The 20,277-nt window shown below is 45.2% G+C and overlaps 2 protein-coding genes across 2 annotated transcripts; both read left to right on the forward strand.

Moving 5' to 3' along the window:
* Positions 1–1,534: 1,534 nt before the first annotated feature.
* On the forward strand, positions 1,535–3,997 carry LOC123399195 (serine/threonine-protein kinase RIPK-like). Its single transcript, XM_045093628.1, has 4 exons — positions 1,535–2,006; positions 2,099–2,234; positions 2,503–2,639; positions 3,122–3,997. Exons 1-4 carry the CDS (start codon positions 1,617–1,619, stop codon positions 3,809–3,811), a joined length of 1,353 nt encoding a protein of 450 aa, XP_044949563.1. The 5' UTR covers positions 1,535–1,616; the 3' UTR covers positions 3,812–3,997.
* Positions 3,998–15,152: 11,155 nt separating this feature from the next.
* Positions 15,153–17,830, forward strand: LOC123399196 (serine/threonine-protein kinase RIPK-like). The gene is made up of 4 exons (XM_045093630.1): positions 15,153–15,681; positions 15,767–15,902; positions 16,254–16,390; positions 16,844–17,830. Exons 1-4 carry the CDS (start codon positions 15,283–15,285, stop codon positions 17,471–17,473), a joined length of 1,302 nt encoding a protein of 433 aa, XP_044949565.1. The 5' UTR covers positions 15,153–15,282; the 3' UTR covers positions 17,474–17,830.
* The last annotated feature ends 2,447 nt before the right edge of the window (positions 17,831–20,277 follow it).

The following is a 20,277-nucleotide window of genomic DNA, read 5'->3' on the forward strand; positions in this document are numbered from 1 at the left end:
CTAGCTCCTATCCTATCCAGACGACCTACTCCCTAAGGGCATTCCGAAACGTTGATCCGCAGATGTGCTCAGGTATCGTCATCGGACAGGGAAACCAGAGCAAACAGTCGCTAAGTTAAACTCACAGCAATTATTCTTTGGGGGTTGAAACCTAAATTGTTACCAACTGCCTATCAAAATATCATATCGAGCAAACTGACATCCGCTAAGGTAATGAAGATCTTTTCACATCCATAGCATAAAGCCCTCATGGCCTAAGAGGTTACCCTCTTTCGGAAAGTTTCACATAATGTTTTATATCTTTTCTTGTTAACTTACATCATTTCCACATATCACTAAGCATCGGTAGAAAGATAGTTATCCGCCTTTTGGCTTGGCATCAAATTCAATTTTTCTGATAAAAATTAAACCATCGACAATCTTCCAGGTCACAATTGGGAGGTAGTCTTAGAGCATGGTTAATAGTATAGCCAACTGCTGGCTATAAGCAATCTTATAGTCCATCTTATAGCTAGCTTGTATAATAGTAGCTATAAAAAAATACTACTTTTATCATATATGGCACACCTTTCATTCTCACAAAACACCTAGGAGCACGTGCTAGAGCTGGCTCTTCACGAAGAGTCCGCTTCCCTTCTCTCTCCTCTTCTCTCTCATCCAACTCAGCAAAAATATAGTATTTTAATCCTTACAGCCTGCTGACTGTACCTTATTGTACTTGCTCTTAGGGCCAGTTCTTTTGGTAGCTTCTAGAATAAGCTAAAATAAGCTGCCCCTACCCAGCTTATTCTAGAAGCTCAATCAAATATATTCTTTTAGAAGCCTACTAATTAAGTTTTGATTACTAGGCTGCTAGAAAAATATTTTTAGTTGGGCTTCTAGAATAAGCTGGCTAGGGGGCAGCTTATTCTAGAAGCCCAAAAAAGCTACCAAAAGAACTGACCCTTAGTACATGTGAGGGTGGTCATACACTTGAAGAATTGACAGTGTCATAAGAGCAATCCAGCTGACAAGATGGCCGACCGAAATGATCTTGTATGAAAGAGAGTATTTTTCTTTGCATGGAATGAAAGAGATTATTCGAGATATATAGTTTCATCAGCTATATAATACACGAAATTACAGTCGTCCTATGGTATTTTAATTAAATTAAACTATAATATGTTCAAACTAACCAAAAACTAATGAAAAGACAAACAAAAGAAAATAATAAATCAGAGATGCCTATCCAACTTGATTCCGGAGAATAATGTGTTTGGTTTCGAGTGGACTAAAATTGCCAAATCTTTTCCCCTTGAAAGTGAAAGAAAAAGAACTGAGAAAATCCTTCCCACAGTGCGCGACCAGTGCAGATCACCATTTTCCCTCCCTTCTTCCGCTGTTGGCGGCAATCCCATCAGCCGTGGTTTTGATTTGCGGCCGACAACGAGCCCATCATCCGTCTGGCAGCCAGCGAACCCAGTGCCCTTCCACCCACACCTTATATAAAGGCCCAGCCTCGGTATCAACTCTCTCCTCAACTCTCCCCTTCTCCTTCAGCAGCACAGCTCCCCTGCACGCTGCAGTCAGCATTTCTTGATCTGTTGGTCTGTTGCCTTCAGCATTGGTCGCTCGCCATGGCCGCGCAATCTTGGAACCCTTTCTCTTGCTGCGTCCGCGGGGCAGCCGCGGAGGACGACGACGACCACTGCGAGTCGCGGCGGGGGAATAATAAGGGCAGCCCGAGGTCGCCGCTGAAGAACCTTTGCTCGTCGGGGACGCTGTCGCCGGAGGAGCTCTCGCTGACGCTGTCCGGGTCCGGCTCGAACCTGCACGCCTTCACGTACACCGAGCTCCGCGCGGCGACGGCGAGCTTCTCGCGCGCCAACTACCTCGGCTGCGGCGGGTTCGGCCCGGTCTACAAGGGCGCCGTCGACGACAGGCTCCGCCCCGGGCTGGCCGCGCAGGCCGTCGCCGTCAAGTACCTCGACCTGGAGTGCGGCACGCAGGGGCACCAAGAGTGGCTGGTGAGTGCGAAGCAGGGCCTGATTGTCGACCATGAATGTGCAAGTCCGATCAAATGCTTACTGATGACGGAATATTTTGCATGTTGTTGCAGGCTGAGGTCTTCTTTCTGGGGCAACTGAGGCACAAGAACCTGGTGAAACTGATCGGCTACTGCTACCAGAACGAACACCGGATGCTGGTGTACGAGTTCATGAGCGCGGGGAGCTTGGAGAACCACCTCTTCAAAAGTGAGTGATTCCTGAGACCAACGACTAAAGGAAATTTTAAGTTAATTAAAAGTTTGCACGTACTACATGCGCGATGAGTTGTTCCTGTCCCCTGCCTTTATTCTCTGTTTCCTTTTTTCTTAAGTCAAGGGGATAAAAGAGCTGTTATGTTCCTTGCAAACTAACATATTTCTTTTAAAATTGGATTAGTACTGGATTATTGGTGCAAACTTGTTGGTCTTGGTCTGTTGCACATGTAGCTAACCTGAAACATACCAACTGTCTTCAGGTATCAATGGCTCTCTTCCATGGATGACAAGGATGAAGATCGCAGTCGGCGCCGCAAAGGGCCTCGCCTTCCTCCATGGTGCCGACCCGCCGGTGATCTACCGCGACTTCAAAGCCTCCAACATCTTGCTCGACTCGGTAAGCCACCCGTAATCTTCAGGTTTTTTCAGTTCCAGCACTAAACTGAAATGTTAGCATCATTTAGGGACAACACGTCACCTGCCATCACTGAATTATTACTACAGCGTCAACAGAAAAAAAATGATAAGTCTTGGTCCCTTCCAAGTTCCAGGCTGACACAAATAAATTTGCAACAAAATATTTTACGTCCTTTAGAACAATCAAAAGGCTCTTAGAATCCTCATTTTGAATTTTTCTGGTCTTGACGTGACTCGAACTCGGAAGGTTCTTGGATGCATGCCAGATTTGAGAAATCCAGTCTGTCCGACCCCCACATCATCCAATTAATTAAAAAGATACCTCACCATCGCTATCCAGCTTAAGCAAAATGAATACTCTATAAATCAGAGACATATAAACAGTATTATTCTTAGTTCATCTTATCTTCCTCTCGTGGACGTTTCACCTAGCTAACCAAAATTGAACTTCTGTTATTTCAGGACTACAACACTAAATTGTCAGACTTTGGTCTAGCCAAGGATGGGCCTCAAGGTGACGCTACACATGTGACAACACGTGTGATGGGAACACACGGGTATGCAGCGCCCGAGTACATAATGACGGGCCACTTAACCGCCAAAAGCGACGTCTACAGCTTCGGTGTGGTGCTCCTGGAGCTCCTGTCAGGAAGACAATCCGTGGACCGTGCGCGACGACCAAGGGAACAAAACCTGGTGGATTGGGCTAGACCGTATCTCAAACGATCAGACAAATTGCACCAGGTGATGGACTCGACCCTCGAGGGCCAGTACTCGTGCAAGGGTGCTGAGGTGGCTGCATTGGTGGCGTACAAGTGTCTGAGCCAGAACCCCAAGTCCAGACCATCGATGAAGGAGGTCGTCAAGGCATTGGAGCCTGTACTAAGCATGGATGACTTCTTTCCAGTAGGACCGATCGTGTTCACCATTGTCGTTGAGGAGGATAAGGTGATGGACATGAAGGTGGAGGTTGAGGAGAAGCACCAACACCATCACCGGAACCATCAGGACAGACACCGTAAAAAGTACCCCGAGTCGGCGATCCATGGTGGCATTGTGCTCCATGGGGACAATGGGCACGTTGCTGGGTTCACCGGTACATTGCGACGACAACAGAGAACGTTGAGTTACCACAGGGAAAGAGGGGCTTAGTAGTTCAAGAGTATAGTAGGGGAAGCAATATAGGATTGTAGAGATAGAAGTATGTATATGTGCATACTATTGAGATGCGACACGGTGTCACGTCATTTGTTTCTTTCTTCTTTTCATGATAGTGACAAACAAGCAAAAGTTTGGTTTGGATTATTGCCTGGTTTGCTGTTCAAACATGTGTGCAATTGAATGGGTCTACTTGAATAAATATCCCTTTCACTTGGAAATAGTTGGTCGAATATTGTGAATTGTTGACAAGTGAAATAATAATCTGAATTCCAAAAAAGAATATGATAATCAAGAGCATAAACAAAAAGCCTATCTTATCCTGATAAATTATAGAAGGGAAATAATGCAAGAAGAAATTAAGATTACTACAAGTTCATATTGATGGCCTCAATTAGTGATGTCAATTTGGATAGGGCATGTACACGTTGCATAGGTAGAACAGGAATCCTAGGACCTAGCTAGGACACACAAGCAAGCCAAGTCACCTGGCAAATGAATGGTTGTTGCAATAGGGGTACGAATAAGTTGGTGACAATGCACAATCAAACATCCAACAATTTCAATATGAATTGATCTTTCATTTTACGTTTTGGAGATCCTGCAAAAGGGAAGCATCTTAGGTGTTTTGATGCCCTCCGTTGCTCACCTTGTCCTCACCATCCAAGAGGTAGAGCTAGTGCAAAGGAGCTCGACCTTCTGCTCCTTGAGATGTAGGCCTTGTATCTGTAGGGCCGAGCACCCACTATTATTATTCTGCTCATGCACTCGCTACCACGTCCGAGTGTGTGCGTGGTTTTACAATTTTGCACCTTGTAATTGTTTCACACTTTATTTATCTATGAAATGATATGCGATCTTGCGTATTCGTGAGAACTATATCAAAGAGAGGCCTACAACTGGAACTTTTAAATATAAGCTTAGTTGTTCATAGAAAAATGTTTGATAAACTAGCTCAACAACATAACAAGACGTACCGCGGGTTGCCATGGGGAAGGTACAAAAATAGTTGTCCTTCGATGGTATCATCTGATGACGAGATCTCAACCTTTGTTGCAGAGATTTTGGCAAGTATGCAATAAAAAAAATAGTAGAGCCTCTTTTGCTCACGGGATTGCAAAATGTAGGAAATGAAAACAAATACAGGATTGCGATGGCCTGTCCATTTGAATCCTATATAATATTGTATTCACCAAAATGTGTTTGATTCCACCATAGAAAAAAAAAAAGGATTCACTGCAAGAGATTCGAGTGCATGAAAAAATTCCAATAAAAAATAGCGCAATTGAATATGATTTCCGATATGATTCAACCCTACAAATCCAAACAACAATCACGAGAGAAATTCTAATGGATTCTAATCTTCCAACATTATTTTAAACATCGTTTAAATAAAAGAGGTCCTTGGATATAATAAAATGTATAGGCTACCATAAACTTGTATAGACTAGATCCGGCCTTAAAAAACCTGAATCTGAAAGAAACAACACAACTATTTCAAATCAGTTTTGAAAAATCGGCCAAAATCTGGTTCAGGCTATTTCTGGTGTATTGGGCTGCAGCACGTCCCTTGTGTGGAAGCTGAAGCCCAAACTAACAAGGACTGAGATTGACGTCGTTCTATCTTCACACACCACGTAGCCTTCCGGTGGACTTCAGTTTTCGAGATGATCTGATCCTTCAGTAAGCATTGCATTGCCCCTTCCTTCCTCCACGCAAAATCGAAAAGAATTTACTACCTCCTACAGACCATGTCCAATCAGCCACAGCATCCTTGGAAATCTGCAGAAATCAAGTTCGTCAAAGCAGAGCCTCCATTGGATCTTGAGTTCTTGACTCGTGCTTGTTTCACTCGCCTGATTGGGTTTCTGCGTCTCAAAGAAACCGCTCATCTGACATCTCCTTGGTGAAATCTGAAAGCAAGCAAGCAGGATAAGCAACCGACTGCTACCCAAATAATAGCAGGCAAAAAGAAAGTGTCAAGCACGATAAGCAACCGACTGCTACCCAAATAATAACAGGCAAAAAGAAAGTGTCAACGGTTTGCGGCGTACGTCATATCGCGCAGCTCCCTGTCCAAAGTCCAAACACGAACAGAGACGAACGCTCTTGCCGCTAGTGGGGTGCATATGATGACTCTGGGATAAAATCAGCATGGTGTCACTGCCCCCGAGCAGGAGCGCCTCAGCAAAGTCACAACCAGCGGCGGACGACGGAGAAACGGAGGCGTTTTTCGGCGCTTCCCTTGGCGTTTCGGCCGGACTCCTCTTATAAGTCCACGTGCTGCTGCTGTAGCCGGCGACCTGTTGCTTCTAATCATCATGTGCTCGCCGGTCTGACATTAGTTTAGGAGCAGCTTGTACGTACTACGTACTATTTAGTACTCCTTGGAGTACATACGAACAAGATAATAACAGACAAACAAGAAAGTCGCGCCCTGAAGATAAGATAAGATACCTTGTTGTGAGGCTGTGGACCGATCAATTATGATCATGGAACGTGCTCCGGCTCTGCAAGACGAGCTTCAGACGATGGATCGGATCGATAGAGACCATCATCATCATCATCAACAACAACAACAGGGTGGGTGCTATGCTATTTCTTGAAAGAAACAGCAACAGGGTGCTGGCGAGCGAGCCCGTACGTGCACGTCCGAGGTCTCCCCTGAGAAACCATGCATGCATGCATCTCCAACTAAGCCATCGCGTGTTAAAGAGTGACCGAGGAGCCTATGGGACTATGGGAGATGGTCTCCAACTATGAGTGCATCACGCGGCCCGGTCGTACGTCCTGATGGCTCATCTGCCTTCCTGCCTGCATGCATGTCGCGTGCTCGCAGCCGCAGAGCCGTGCGCAGTAGTAGTACGTGCCAACTGATTAAACGTGCGAGATTAGAAAAAAAAACATCTCTGATCACTCGATGATCGACCAGCTGAAAGCCCGAACGCAAAATATCTCACAAGAGAAGAGAAGACGGCGGCACGTACGGGACGTCACGGTTCTTGGGGTCAAGGTCAACAATTCGCATCCACGTCAGGGGAGCCGGCCGGAAAGGTCTATCCACAACATTTGGTCCAAGGTTGGAGTATAAGTATAACAACGGCTTGTGTCTACTTATACGGCATTGGCAACTGACGGCCGAGACTAACTACCAGCTGAACGATGCGCATACGAAGGATCGCGCGCATGGTAGCCGGACAAAAAATATATGTAATCCAAGTCAGAACTGCAGCGGCGAGTGGGCGACAAGAATGATTACAGATGTGTTACGAGGAAGAAGCCGGTTGATTACAGATGTTTACTAAGGTATGATTAGCTTAGGCATATGTCGTAGTCAACCACGTACTCTCCATAAAAGAAAGGGGCGATGTATGGAAAATACTCGGCTTGCTCTGCATATGTGGTTCAGTTCTCTGCTCGGATTGAACAATCCAGGATTGCACAAGTCTGGAAGACCAACTTGAGGGAAAGGTCAAATTTTACATCTGACTGGATGCACTTGAGAGGTTGGCCTCACAATGCCTGCTGTCGGCTGTGTGACCAGGAACCCGAAACCGCGGAGCATATCACCCTTCGATGCTGCCATGCGGGAGAGGTTTGGTCCCTATTCCAGGCCACCAACAACAGGATGATCGGCATCTTCGGTTCCTGATTGGTGGCAGATGCTCTCTAGGCAGCACGGTGCACCAGTCGGGTTGTTGAGGAAATCACCCTCTCGGCTTACATTGCATGGCATCTTTGAAAGGAGAGAAATAGAAGAGTTTTTGAGAATACTGAGATGACGCCGAGGGCTCTGATGATTTTTATTCGTGACGATATTAGATTGCTAGATGAGGCTTCCCGACAAAACTTTTCGATGGCTGGATAGGAGCGCTCTTGTGATGGTGCTTGTTCCTCCATCTGTTGTTTTTCTCATGAGCGCCGGAAAGTAGATTTTTCTTTTCTCATGCCCCGTATATTCATACTATGTACTGTGTATTTTTGTTCCCCGCTATAATGCAAAGGCAGAGCTCCTACTATTCTCGTCAAAAATGAATTATTATTTTGTTTTTTGATTTTGAGATAGCTAACCACTCATTTCAAGCGGTAAGAGGCGATGCATTGGGCCAGCTTGTGAGCTTACAAGACTAGTATTAGGCTGGCCATAGTGGGGAGTAACATAGTAGTAACATCACACATTACAATGCAAATTTGCTTATGTGGCAGTGAGTTAATGAGGAGAGAGGTGCTTGTGGTAACTAGCTATGTTACAGTAACATCACACGTACCAATACAAAATGAGTCTATATCCTAATTAATATGACATCCCACAAATGTTACTACCCACTATGGAGGTAGTAACATAGACCAGTAACATGTGCATGTTACTTGGCTAAGTTACTCCCCACTATGAGCAGCCTTAAGTATTGTTGATTTAGTATACTCCCGGCAAGCAGGGAGTACACTATTATATTAAATCAGTGGTAATTAAATCAATGACAATTAATACAGACCGAAAATTCGAAATGAGTACGTTGGGCAAAGCAGGGCGTACTTGCGGAACCTCTAACTTCTGAACATGTGGTATGCATCGATGCCTTCTCTTAAATATCATCTCTCATTTTTCTGACGCGGAATAGTAGGAAATTCTTCTTACTCCGTTTATTTATAAGTTTTCAAATATATATATTGTTATTGCAGGGGTTGAGCTAGCCCAGGAAGACAAGAGCCTCAAGACGGAAATAATGGAAATAAAACTATTTACTACTCCCTCTGTTACTAAATATAAGTCTTTTTAGACATTTTAATAAATGACTACATACGAAGCAAAATGAGTGAATTCATACTTTAAAATATGTCTATATACATCCGTATGTAGTTTAATAGTAAAATCTCTAGAAAGACTTATATTTAAGAACGGAGAGAGTAGTACTCAAGTATTGACGCAAGAAGTTCACCCATTCCTGAGAAGGAGCTGTACGTATATCTTCTTGTCTGGACGTTGTTCAGTAGGGTAGTAGGATTCTTCCTCGAATTTGGCACGGCGTGTACAAAAGACTTGGCTGGATGTTGTTGAAGATGCAGTTGTTTCTGGTCAGTGGTCACGCAGATAGGCCAGAAATACCATCTCACTTTTCTCAACAGGACAGATACGCTGCGACTGACTGCACGATGTAAACATTTCACGTATTTCTTACGCAATTCTCCCGCCCGTGTGGCTTCTTTTCACGGCGACGAACCCACGGTGCCGTCGTTTTGCACACTTTGGCTGGTTTATTCATATGTCCAAGAAAGAAGTTACGAAACACGGACCTCTTTGTTTATACTAACTCCCAGCCCGAAAGAGCTTAAATTTCACGGCATGAAAGGCAGATATTTCGGCTCCTGGTTCGGCCCCGAGATATTTTCCTCCATGCAGCTCCGACGCGACAGCGAGCTTTGACACGTACGTAAGGTAGGATTTGACCTGAAAACGAGAGAAAATTTGGGGCATTTGCAGCCGGATAAGCTTAACACGGCACCGTGCAGAAGAAGGGAGAGATGGCAATTAGCTGCAAGAACGTCCCTAGCTAGTGCATGCATGAACGAGCACGAGTCGACGGAGGGCGAAAACAAGCAACCCTCGGTTTAGAAATTACGGTTGTTGCCGGACACTTGTCAAGAGGGTCGGGATATTTCTGCCTTACCATGAGAAGAAACTCGAGATATTTGCTGCGTTCAGGTGGAGACAAAAAGCACGGGGCGTGCGTGCGTGTGCCCTTTTTTCCTACGAAAATCAAAAGGAGGTTCAGCAGGTGCGGAAAATATCCATCCATCCTCCCCGGAAAGAGTAGCGTTCCGATGTCGCACGGTTGTCTGACCGGGATGCCTGCCGTCTCCGGTGGAGGTGGCCCCCGGCGGCGCCAGAGGAGGAGGGGTATGCGGCTGCTCGACCGGCTCTGTGGTAGTGTTCGATCAGGCTACATCGTCGTCGTCCTGCCTCCATCACCCCCACACGTCGCAGTTTCGTGCGCACGTAGTGGTACTGTGCGTGTGTACTGTGTAGTGGTGGAGTCTGGAGCACACACTCCACGTACAGCCCGCGCGCGAAATCCACGCAAGGAAGGAAAGAATCGGTCGCGTCCTCCACCTCCTGCCCCGACAGCGACACGACACGACGCCCGCTGTAAAAAATTCTAGTAATCGGCATTGCTCGTACTGTACGTACGTACACCGCAAGCTCTGGGCCCAGGAACGCGGGCACGGCGCGAGCACACGTGGAAACATAATCGGTTCCAGCAATGGCGCCCAGACGCGTCGGGATCTCTCGCACGTCCGGCCACCGGCAGCTTTTCCGGCACGCCGGTGCGCGCGGTGCCGTAGAGCCCGACGGTCAAGGCACGTGTCTGCGTGGCACTGTGGCAGCGACGGGCGAACCGCCGACCGTGTGGCGCCTACGCTTCCTAGACATAGAGGTCCCAGTCCAGCAGGAGCAAAAGCCCGGAGAGGGATTGTAGTTGACCTGGCCTGCCGGTGTCGCCTAGCTGCCGCTCCGCCGCGTGCGACTGCGACGGCGACGGCGACGACGACGCCGTCGGCCCGACCGACCGTCCGGAGCGCCCGTGGAGGCGTGGCGGCCGGGTGCCGGATAGAAAGCGTCGTCGGATCCATCACCTTCTTTCGCCACAGTCGCGTGAACCCCTTGCTGGCATGCGCTAGTGCACAATATTATCATCACTTCAACTGCATCTTTTTGGAAGGATTGTTAATTGGATTCTGGATGCCTGGCTGGATCCTGGATTTGCCTTTGGACTTCCGAATGGTCGCTGTCAGTGTCGTGTCCGGTAACGACTAATGATCAATCGATCGAGTGCCTTGTTGGCTTGGCCGGTGCATCCATCCATCCATCCATCCATCCATCCATCCATTACCAAGGAGAGAAAGCAAGAAGGGCCGCATATGTAAGCGACGCCGTCTCGGTGCAACGCCGAGCATTCCATGGCAAAACCAACCGGAGCTTAACTTGGACGTGCGACCGGACATGGTAAAGCAAGTTTTTTTACCGTCGCCGCAGGTAGAAAGCGCCAGACCTTTTCACCGTACGAACCACGGGCTGTCGTTGCCGTAACGCGACCAACCAACCATTGTAAGCTCTTCCCCGACCAATCGTAAACGAAGAATCTAGAAGGAAATCTGACATGCATGCATGCAAGAACTATATATCCAGAACCAGACGAAGAGTATTAACCGTCGTCTTGCGGGAGCACCTCAGCCTCAGATTAATTATCAAAAATAAACGTTTTTGCGTTGAATTATCAAGCACGAGAGCTGGGCAACGCAGGCACTGGACAGCGCATCGGAACGTTTCTTACTTTCTTTCATCACCCGGGCACGAAAAGACCTTCTTGCGTGGCTTCTATCCCCTTTTCCTCGCATTTTCTAGGAGGAAGTTTCCTTTTTTTTTAATAAGAGAAAGAAGTTTCCTCGATTGACTTATACAGTACTTATTACATAAAATAGTTCTCTGGATGAAGAAGAAGAAGAAGAGGAGGAGGAGGAAGAGCACATTCGCAAACGTGTGGGCTAGTCCGTTTCTATGTGAAACGGCGGTCAGCCGATACGATATCTTCCTTGGAAATACTTGAAAATTCAGCTTGCAGGGAGACAAAGACAGCCAGAGCCTAGTGCACCTACACGTGGACTTCTTCTTGAGGTTTGTCTCATGATTCGGTTTGTCTTTGTAGCAACGGACAAGATGTTCGCTAGCTCCTCCTACAGCACGCCCTATAATTGGTGCAAGATTCTGTGCGTAGGGTGGTTCAGATATGGTATGGGCAGGCAGCTACTGTACATGATGTGCCTTGTGGAACAAACGCACAACAGTTTTTAAGTTGATCAATAAAAATGGAGTTTATTACTAATAATTTGTTACTCAGACAAGCACACGATGATGACCCGTGAAGCAACCAGAGCATCAGCTTATACAGCTACACAGAAAAGTATATAGGCGACGTCAGCGTTAGGATAAGAGTGAATTCCGCTTTTTACCTTGTAGTTGTATATTTGTGACACATATTACCCCATTTAGTTAAATTTCTATTGAATAACAGATTTTGATGACTTTTAACACGGTAATTCCTTGTATTTACATTTTTCTTTTTTATGTTAGATAGGATTGGCATGTTGCGTTAATAGTTCGTAGAAAAATCTGTAAAGATCAGAGGACATCGTTGACGACCATGTCCAGACTTCTCTCGTCCATCTGTTCCATTCCTCATCATCGTCCATATATTTTTGGATCCCGGACGTCACCTCACACCTTGCCTGATGGACATGCATCAGAAAACGAGTGTCCAAAGGTTTCAAAAGGGGTATATAGACGAATTTCCACTCGATGGGATAATTAGTGTCAAAAATGTACAACTACAGGGTAAAAAAAAGAATTCACTCTTAGAATAACAACGTTGGCACTAGCCAGTAATGCTTTTGGCTCAAGCCCACGGAGATGGAAGATGACCTAGGATATACTACATCTGTGGGAATCGAATTCCTTGGCCTAGCTTGCAACTAGGATTAGGCAGAAAACTAGCTAGCTAATTGCCCCACCAAAAGTTGCCTAGTTGGGCCACTTGATAGTTTGATAGCAAACGTGAGCTAATTAAGACTAGGCTGCAAAAACTACTTCTTCTACCTGTAGCAAAGAGGAACTACTCAGTGACCTGAGATCAGGACGATTGAGATTACTTGTCAAACTATTCCGATGGAAACATTTCCCTTGTTTGCAGTGCATGGCATTATCCTCCAAAAGGAGATTCCCGCCTTCCCTCATCCGTTGTGTACCACCTTGCTTATTCTACCCTGTTTCAAAACAAAAAGATTTGATTGTTCTACCCTAATCCCCACCAACACAACTTGCAACTCATCGAATGTGATGATTAACCATAAAGTCTGCATGCACTTGTACAGTTTGTTGTACTCATAAAGCAATATTTGTAGTTTACTCTAACGAATGGTGCAATGCTTAAGATAGTTATCGTTACATGTGTATTACTCTCTTTGTTCCTAAATATAAGTCTTTTAAGAGATTTCATTAAGGGTCAACATGCGGAACAAAATAAATGAATCTACACATTAAAATATGTCTATATACATCCGTATGTAGTCCACTAATGGAACCTTTAAAAAGACTTAGGGGTGTTTGTTTACATGGACTTTTTGGCGTAGGACTAAAAAAAGTCCCTTTTAGTCTCATCTAAACCAAACAGGAGGGACTTTTAGGGACTAAAAGCGAGTATTTTGGACTAAAGGAAGAAGTCCCTATGAAAGAGTTTTTTTGGGACTTTTTAAAACTTTTTTGAACAATGCTCTTACTTTTATCATGTCATTTAATAACCTCTAGTACATTGCTAGGGATAACATGGTCTTTTAGCATGTCATTTAATAATCTCTAGTCTATTTTTAGTCCCTGAAACCAAACATGTAGAGACTAGAGACTTTTTAGCTAGGACTTTTTAACCAAACAGGACCTTATATTTAGAAATTGAAGGAGTATTTCGCAAGTGCTTACATCTTTCGTCATTTTTTCCAGATTACACAGAGTGATTATACTTAAGAATTTTGCCAGAAGCTCGAACACCCGATACGGTTTTGTGTATCAAAATTTCATTTTTTATTTTGTTTGATTATGTTTTTTTCTTATTTTTACAAACTAGGTTGTAGTACACTCGAGAGCATCCATTACTTTCTGCAATTATAACTGCTCCCACCAAAATAATGGAGTGCATTTTTTTCTCTAGTCTAAGACTAATCGACATTGTACTGCCTGCTAAAGTACTTCCTCCATCCCAAAATTCTTGTATTAGGTTTGTTTACAAATAGATGTTTCTAAATACTAAAATGTGACTAGATACATTTATATCTAGACAAATCTAAGACAAGAATTTTGGAACGGAGGGAGTATTAGATGAATTTGACTGTAAAAAAGGTAAGCGAAATTCTTTTTCATGCTTTGGACTAGTGTGGGAACTACTATACTATTTTGCAAGTGCTTACATATTTCATCTTTTTTGCCAGACTACGCAGAGCGATTATGCTTAAGAGTTTTGCAAGAAGCTCAAACATCGGGTAAGGTTTCATGTATCAAAATTTCAGTTTTTTTGATTTTATTTGATTATGTTTCTTCGTATTTTTGTAAACTTGAATGTAGTACACTCAAGAGCAGCCACTACTTTCCGCAATTATATCTGCTCCCACCAATATAAGCCAGCGTATTTTTTTTCTCTATCCTAGGACTAACCGACACTGTATTAATCTGTACTGCCTCCTAATGTATTAAGCAAAATTGATTGCAAAAGAGTAAGCAAAATTCCTTTTCCTGTTGTGGAGTAACGTGGGAACTACTCCCTCCATCCCAAAATAACTGTCTTAACTTTATACTAGTTCTAGTATAAATTTGTACTAAGCTTAAGATACTTATTTTGGAACGGATGGAGTACTATATAGTGTTTACTCGGTAAAATGGAGTAACAAATACAGTACGTAATATTGACCCGGCAAGACGGATGTGCTGCTTTGAATTTGGAATATTTTTCTAAGATACAGGTAGCAACAACTCTGGTATTTAAGATAAAAAAAATGTGCAGAATTCTTCTTCGTCTGTTAATTTGGAAACTTCCGGTCTTTGGATCATTCCATTCCACTTTCCACCAAAATGGCTTTACACAACATCACACAATCTTCCAGGGTGAATGAATTTTCCTTTTTCGCGGGAATGGACAGATTGGCCACAAAGGCGCAGTTTTCCCAATTAAGCCACAATTTGGTTTCATGCCCGGTTCGACCTTAGTCGGTCCTGATGCAAATTAAACTACAAATAAACTGCAATGGTTAAAGCCTAAAGGCACCTGCTTAGCATAACCGATGAAACCACGGCGACGGTATCACAAAACCACGTGTAATATATAGAATACTAAACCAAATGAACCTAGGAAAGTTGAGTAGTCAATTTAATCATCCTAGCCTACGTCCGATGGTCCAGCCCCGGACAGCTTTTCACCGTGAACGCCAACCCGCGGTTCGATCTGGTATATGAAACCGCGGTGTGACATGCCATGCATCCACCCATGTTCGTTCCCACAAGGTAGGCTTGAGTCAACTCCATGAAACATAAGCAGCCTACGTCGTCCGTCTCGCCGGTAGAAACTCTGGTTGGAGGGCCGCTCGCGCCACCAACCACCACCATTCCCTTCCCTTCCCTTCCCTCCCTTGCCCAGTTTCGCCCGCCATCACATCATCCGGTGTTTTGTCGAGGCCCATCCGTGTGGGTGTGGCAGCCACCCCCACACTTATATAAAGGCCCGGCGCCACTCCTGCATCCACCCAAGCCGATCTCCGCCTTCTCTCGAGTCTCGAGTCTTCACCTTCTCCCTCACACGAGAGCGCTCCCCTGCATTCTCAGCTCCCAGTAGGCGGGAAACTTTCTCGATCCTCCCATATCGGTTCTTGCCATGGCCGCGAAATCTTGGAACCCGTTCTCGTGCTGCGTCGGCGGCGCCAGGGTGGCGGACGACGGCGACGACTGCAAGCGGCGGATCAGGCGGAGTGCCAAAGGCTGCCCGAGGTCGTCGTCGAGGATGTCCTTCAAGAGCCTCAGCTCGTCGGGGACGCTGTCGCCGGAGGACCTGTCCATAACGCTCTCCGGCTCCAACCTGCACGCCTTCACCTACGCCGAGCTCCGCGCCGCCACGGGGAGCTTCTCGCGTGCCAACTACCTCGGATGCGGCGGCTTCGGCCCGGTCTACAAGGGCGCCGTCGACGACAAGCTCCGCCCCGGGCTGGCCGCGCAGGCCGTTGCCGTCAAGTACCTCGACCTGGACTGCGGCACACAAGGACACAAGGAGTGGCTGGTGAGTGCCAAACAGAGTCCAATGCACGATCAATTCGGAGTCTGATCGCTGAACACCTAGCTTAATATGTGGTTTCTTCTTGCAGGCAGAGGTTTTCTTTCTTGGGCAACTGAGGCACAAGAACCTGGTGAAGTTGATCGGCTACTGCTACGAGGACAAGCACCGGATGCTGGTCTACGAGTTCATGAGCGGCGAGAGCCTGGAGAAGCACCTCTTCAAGAGTGAGTTCTTCACTGCTTTCTGCTGTCGATTGGCCATTCTGAGGATTACTAGTACGTTTGGTGGTTCTTCGAGACCAGCAAGATAAAGAAATGTGTTAATTTGGAAAAAATCTGGGCGCGTACGTGTGCCATCTGGTCCATCAGCGATGAGCTGTTCTTGTCTCCTGAAGTTTCTTTTCTCTAAGTCAAGAGGATAGCTGAGCTGCTATCTGCCTTCCAAAAGAACAACACTTGCTCTTTTTCAGATATTGGATATTTTGGATTAAAAAATATTTATCCTACCAACTTCCTTACACAACTCTTAGTCAATGTGGAGGAGGAAACTGACCTGAAACATCCTATTTCCTTCAGGCATAAATGGCTCTCTCCCGTGGATGACAAGGATGAAGATCGCTGTCGGCGCGGCCAAGGGCCTTGCCTTTCTTCATGATGCCGACCCGCCGGTGATCTACCGCGACTTCAAGGCCTCCAACATCTTGCTTGACTCGGTAAGCCACCCGTAACTTCAGACTTTCGGCTAAAAAAAAAGTAACTTTGAATATAACTGTACACTACAGAAGTGTCTAAAAAACAGAAAAATAATTTGATCAAATCTTCATTTTCGACCTTAAGCTTTTGACCAATTGAACCATCCAAGGTGCCATGTTTCTGAACTTATGCTTGCCCAATGCGTCATGGGCAGCTCCGGCTGACTGAAACTGTGAATATCCTTGAATGAATGTCAAATCTGGGAAATCCTATATTGCCTAGCCTCGCCATCCAGTTAATCGAGATACATTCAGCAGTCAATGTCATGCCCAAGTTCACAGAAACACATATAGATTACAATTTACAAATATATTTACCTTGTACCTACTCTGAGAAAATTGTCCAGCTTGTGTAAATCACTGTATTTCACTTCGTGCTATTTCCTGACAAAATTTCAATGCTTGATATTTCAGGATTACAACACCAAGTTGTCCGACTTCGGGCTGGCCAAGGATGGCCCCCAGGGTGACGCGACACACGTGACAACATGTGTCATGGGGACACATGGTTATGCAGCACCGGAGTACATCATGACGGGCCACTTGACAGCCAAGAGCGATGTATATAGCTTTGGAGTAGTGCTCCTCGAGCTCCTTTCTGGGTTACGGTCGGTGGACCGTTCACGACGGCTGAGAGAGCAGAACCTCGTGGACTGGGCTAGGCCATACCTCAAGCGCTCCGACAGGTTGTACAAAGTCATGGACCTAGCTCTCGAGTGCCAATACTCATGCAAAGGCGCCGAGGTGGCAGCACTTGTGGCATACAAGTGTCTCAGCCAAAACCCGAAGTCAAGGCCTACCATGAGGGAGGTGGTCAAGGCCCTCGAGCCGGTCCTTGGCATGGAAGACTTCTTTCCTGTGGGCCCATTTGTGTTCACGGTCATTGTGGAGGAGGACAAGGTAGTGAACATGAAGGTGGAGGTTGAGGAGAAGCACCAACAACATCGCCAAAACCATCAAGACAGGCACCGAAAGAAGTACCCCGACTCGGCAATCCATGCCGGCATTGTGCTCCGCCGACGTGATGGGATTGCGCAGCGGTAGCAACCAAGGTCGTTAAGCTACCATCAGGAGAGGGGGGCATAGGACTAAGGTAGCGGAGTGAGTAGGACAAAATGGTATGTACATACTGTAGAGATGTGATGCAATGTCACGTCGGTTTGTTTTGGGTATGTGGATTGTGTTTCTTTTCTTCTTTATTCTTTTTGGAAAGGCCTCAAGGGACTTAGGCCTACCTTTCTTCTTGATAGTGTATAGAGATGCAAAACAGTGTGACAAAAGTCCGATTTTGATTTTCACAAGGGTTGTCCTTCAAGATGTTCCGTGCAAATGAATGGTCCAGTTAATGTGGATGCGAATGCATCTTTCAGTTGCACTTCTAAAATTTTAGTACAATAATTGTCCATTGTTCGCAAGTGAGATGAGTTCTTGAAAAAATGGCATGCAAGACTTTTGTGATTCTTTAAGGAAATAGAAAAAATGCATAATAAAACCAACACTCACAAGTTGATGTTGATGGTGCCAGTTTTAACTGGCAAGCTGAACCAAGTGCATGTTTATCAGTAAATACAAATGTTGGGGAGTAAATTGTACGGAGATACCACAATTGAGGCAATGGAAGCAGATTGGTATCAAGATTGATAATTTTTCCGTGTCAGTACCATGTCTAGGGCAATACGTTGCAAAAAGGACTAAAACCGGAGATTATACGTATTGACGGTGTATCTGATCGGTTGGGCCCGCCCTTTAGGTGCCACCCTGGCCAATGAGCACATGCCCGCGTGCTGACTCGGACAAGGCCCGGCTCGAACCGTTACTTGCTCGGTTGCTCATCCGGTCGGGTCGTCTCCTCCCTCCCCTCGATCCCTCCTCTTCGCCGCGGTTGCTCTGCTTTGTGTGGCGATGGCGGCGACAACTCCGACAGGCGGCGAGGACACCGGCGAGGATGGTGGCATCGGTGGCGACCTTCCCCGCTCAGGCATCCATGGCTCGGTAGGAGGAATAGACGGCAGTGGCGCCTACTCCACCTCGGAGGACTGTAGCGACGACCATGATTTTGCGGAGCCGACGTTGTCGACGGAGCAGAGGTTGCGGCTGGCGCATATTTGGGTGGCGAACCCTAGCACCGCACATCAATGGACTCATGGAATCGGTGGTGTGATGTAAGTTCTTTTTTGCTAACTCAAATTGGGGATTAGGGTTAGATTTTTCTGCCTCCATGTAATGTTCAATTTGTTAGAATTATTCTACAATTAGGATTAGTGCTAGGCAGTCTAAATTGGGATTAGGTGTAACCTAACTAGGCAACATTATTATGTTAACTAATTTTGTGTAACTAGGATTAGGGCTAGGTAGTCTACATTGGGATTAGGATTAGGTGTAACCTAATCAGGGCTGTCATATTCTAAGTTTATTCATAATTTGTTTGATTTGTATTAATTGTGTTTATTTGAATTGTTGACTAGGGCTAAGGGAAATAAATCATCCATGACTGTTCTAGGCTTATGTTAAACTTGGGTACTGAATAGTTGATATATCCTTTGTAACCTATCTGTTATGTGTTTAGTAAAAAAATTTATTAGCCTATAGGTTAAATTGTTAACCATTATTTTGTGTTATTTAATTTTGCAGTTTGTACGATGACATTTTGAAGGTTAGGATCTATTTTGATGCTGCTGCAGGTTAGAGCTGAAGCTCTGTAGTTCATATGTAACATATTTGAATATAGTTGCAGTGATGGAAACCCAAGGATTTAGTGTATATGATCTATTACATCACATTGAGAATCCAGCTTTAGGGAAGAAATGGTTGGACATGGTAGAGAGTAATTCTGAGTTGCAAATCATAAAGAGGCGGATTGAGGAGTTCAAGGTTCTTAATTTGCTAGTGAGGGCATGTCCACCTCCTGTCAGCCAGTTTCAGAGGCAAGAATTGTAACGATTGTGTATGAAGAGTCTATGGTATATGATTTTAGTGAGACACCCATCTATGTTGTTGATCAAGAAGGAATATTCTTTGAAAGTCAGAGTAGCAGCTCCAGTGCAGCTCATGGTACTGGTGTTTGCACACAAGAGAGCAAGAATGTAAAAGGAAAGCTCAAAGTTATTTTGGAACTAAAAGAAGAAGATGGATATGAGGGCAGTGGTGGTTTTTATTATGAAGGTGAAGATGACAGTGATGGAAATCCTTTTTATATGGGGGATGATGGTGACATAGAGATGGAATAGGGAAAGAGACAGAGAGAGCATGATGAAACGGAAGAGGAAGAAACAGATGATGAAGGATCCGAGGAGGAATTTGTGCATTATGAGGGTGACAGAGAGGTTGGGGAATTATTTCAAATGGATGAAGATGACAAAGTTGTTTCACACAATGAAGACACTGTTGTTCTACATGAAGAGAAGAAGAAGAAGAAGAAGAAGAAGAAGAAGAAGAAGAAGAAATATAAGCTTCCAGTTAGGAGAGGGCCTACAACAAGGTCACATTCAAGTGTACTAGAAAATGAGGAGCCTCAATTCAAACCTTCATTTGACAAAGAAGAGAAAGGATTCTTGAAGGAGGCTGATGATGATGGTTTTGAGACGTTGTCATTTGTGCTGCTAAAGAAAAGGAAGAGCAGGGCAAAGCAGAGGCCTCCAAGAAAGTGGTACAATGAGAAAATGGAGCAACCACATGAGTAGTTATGTCTAAAGATGTGTTTCTAGGATCAACATCAATTCAGAGAGGCTTTGTTGAACTTACACATCACTCAAGGCAGAAACTTCAAATATCACACGAACTCAGATGAAAGGATAATTGTAGAATGCAAACAAGAACATTGCAACTTCTTTATGGTGGCATCAACTATA

The sequence above is a fragment of the Hordeum vulgare genome, chromosome 5H (genome assembly GCF_904849725.1).
Source record: "Hordeum vulgare subsp. vulgare chromosome 5H, MorexV3_pseudomolecules_assembly, whole genome shotgun sequence".
Lineage (NCBI taxonomy): Eukaryota > Viridiplantae > Streptophyta > Magnoliopsida > Poales > Poaceae > Hordeum > Hordeum vulgare.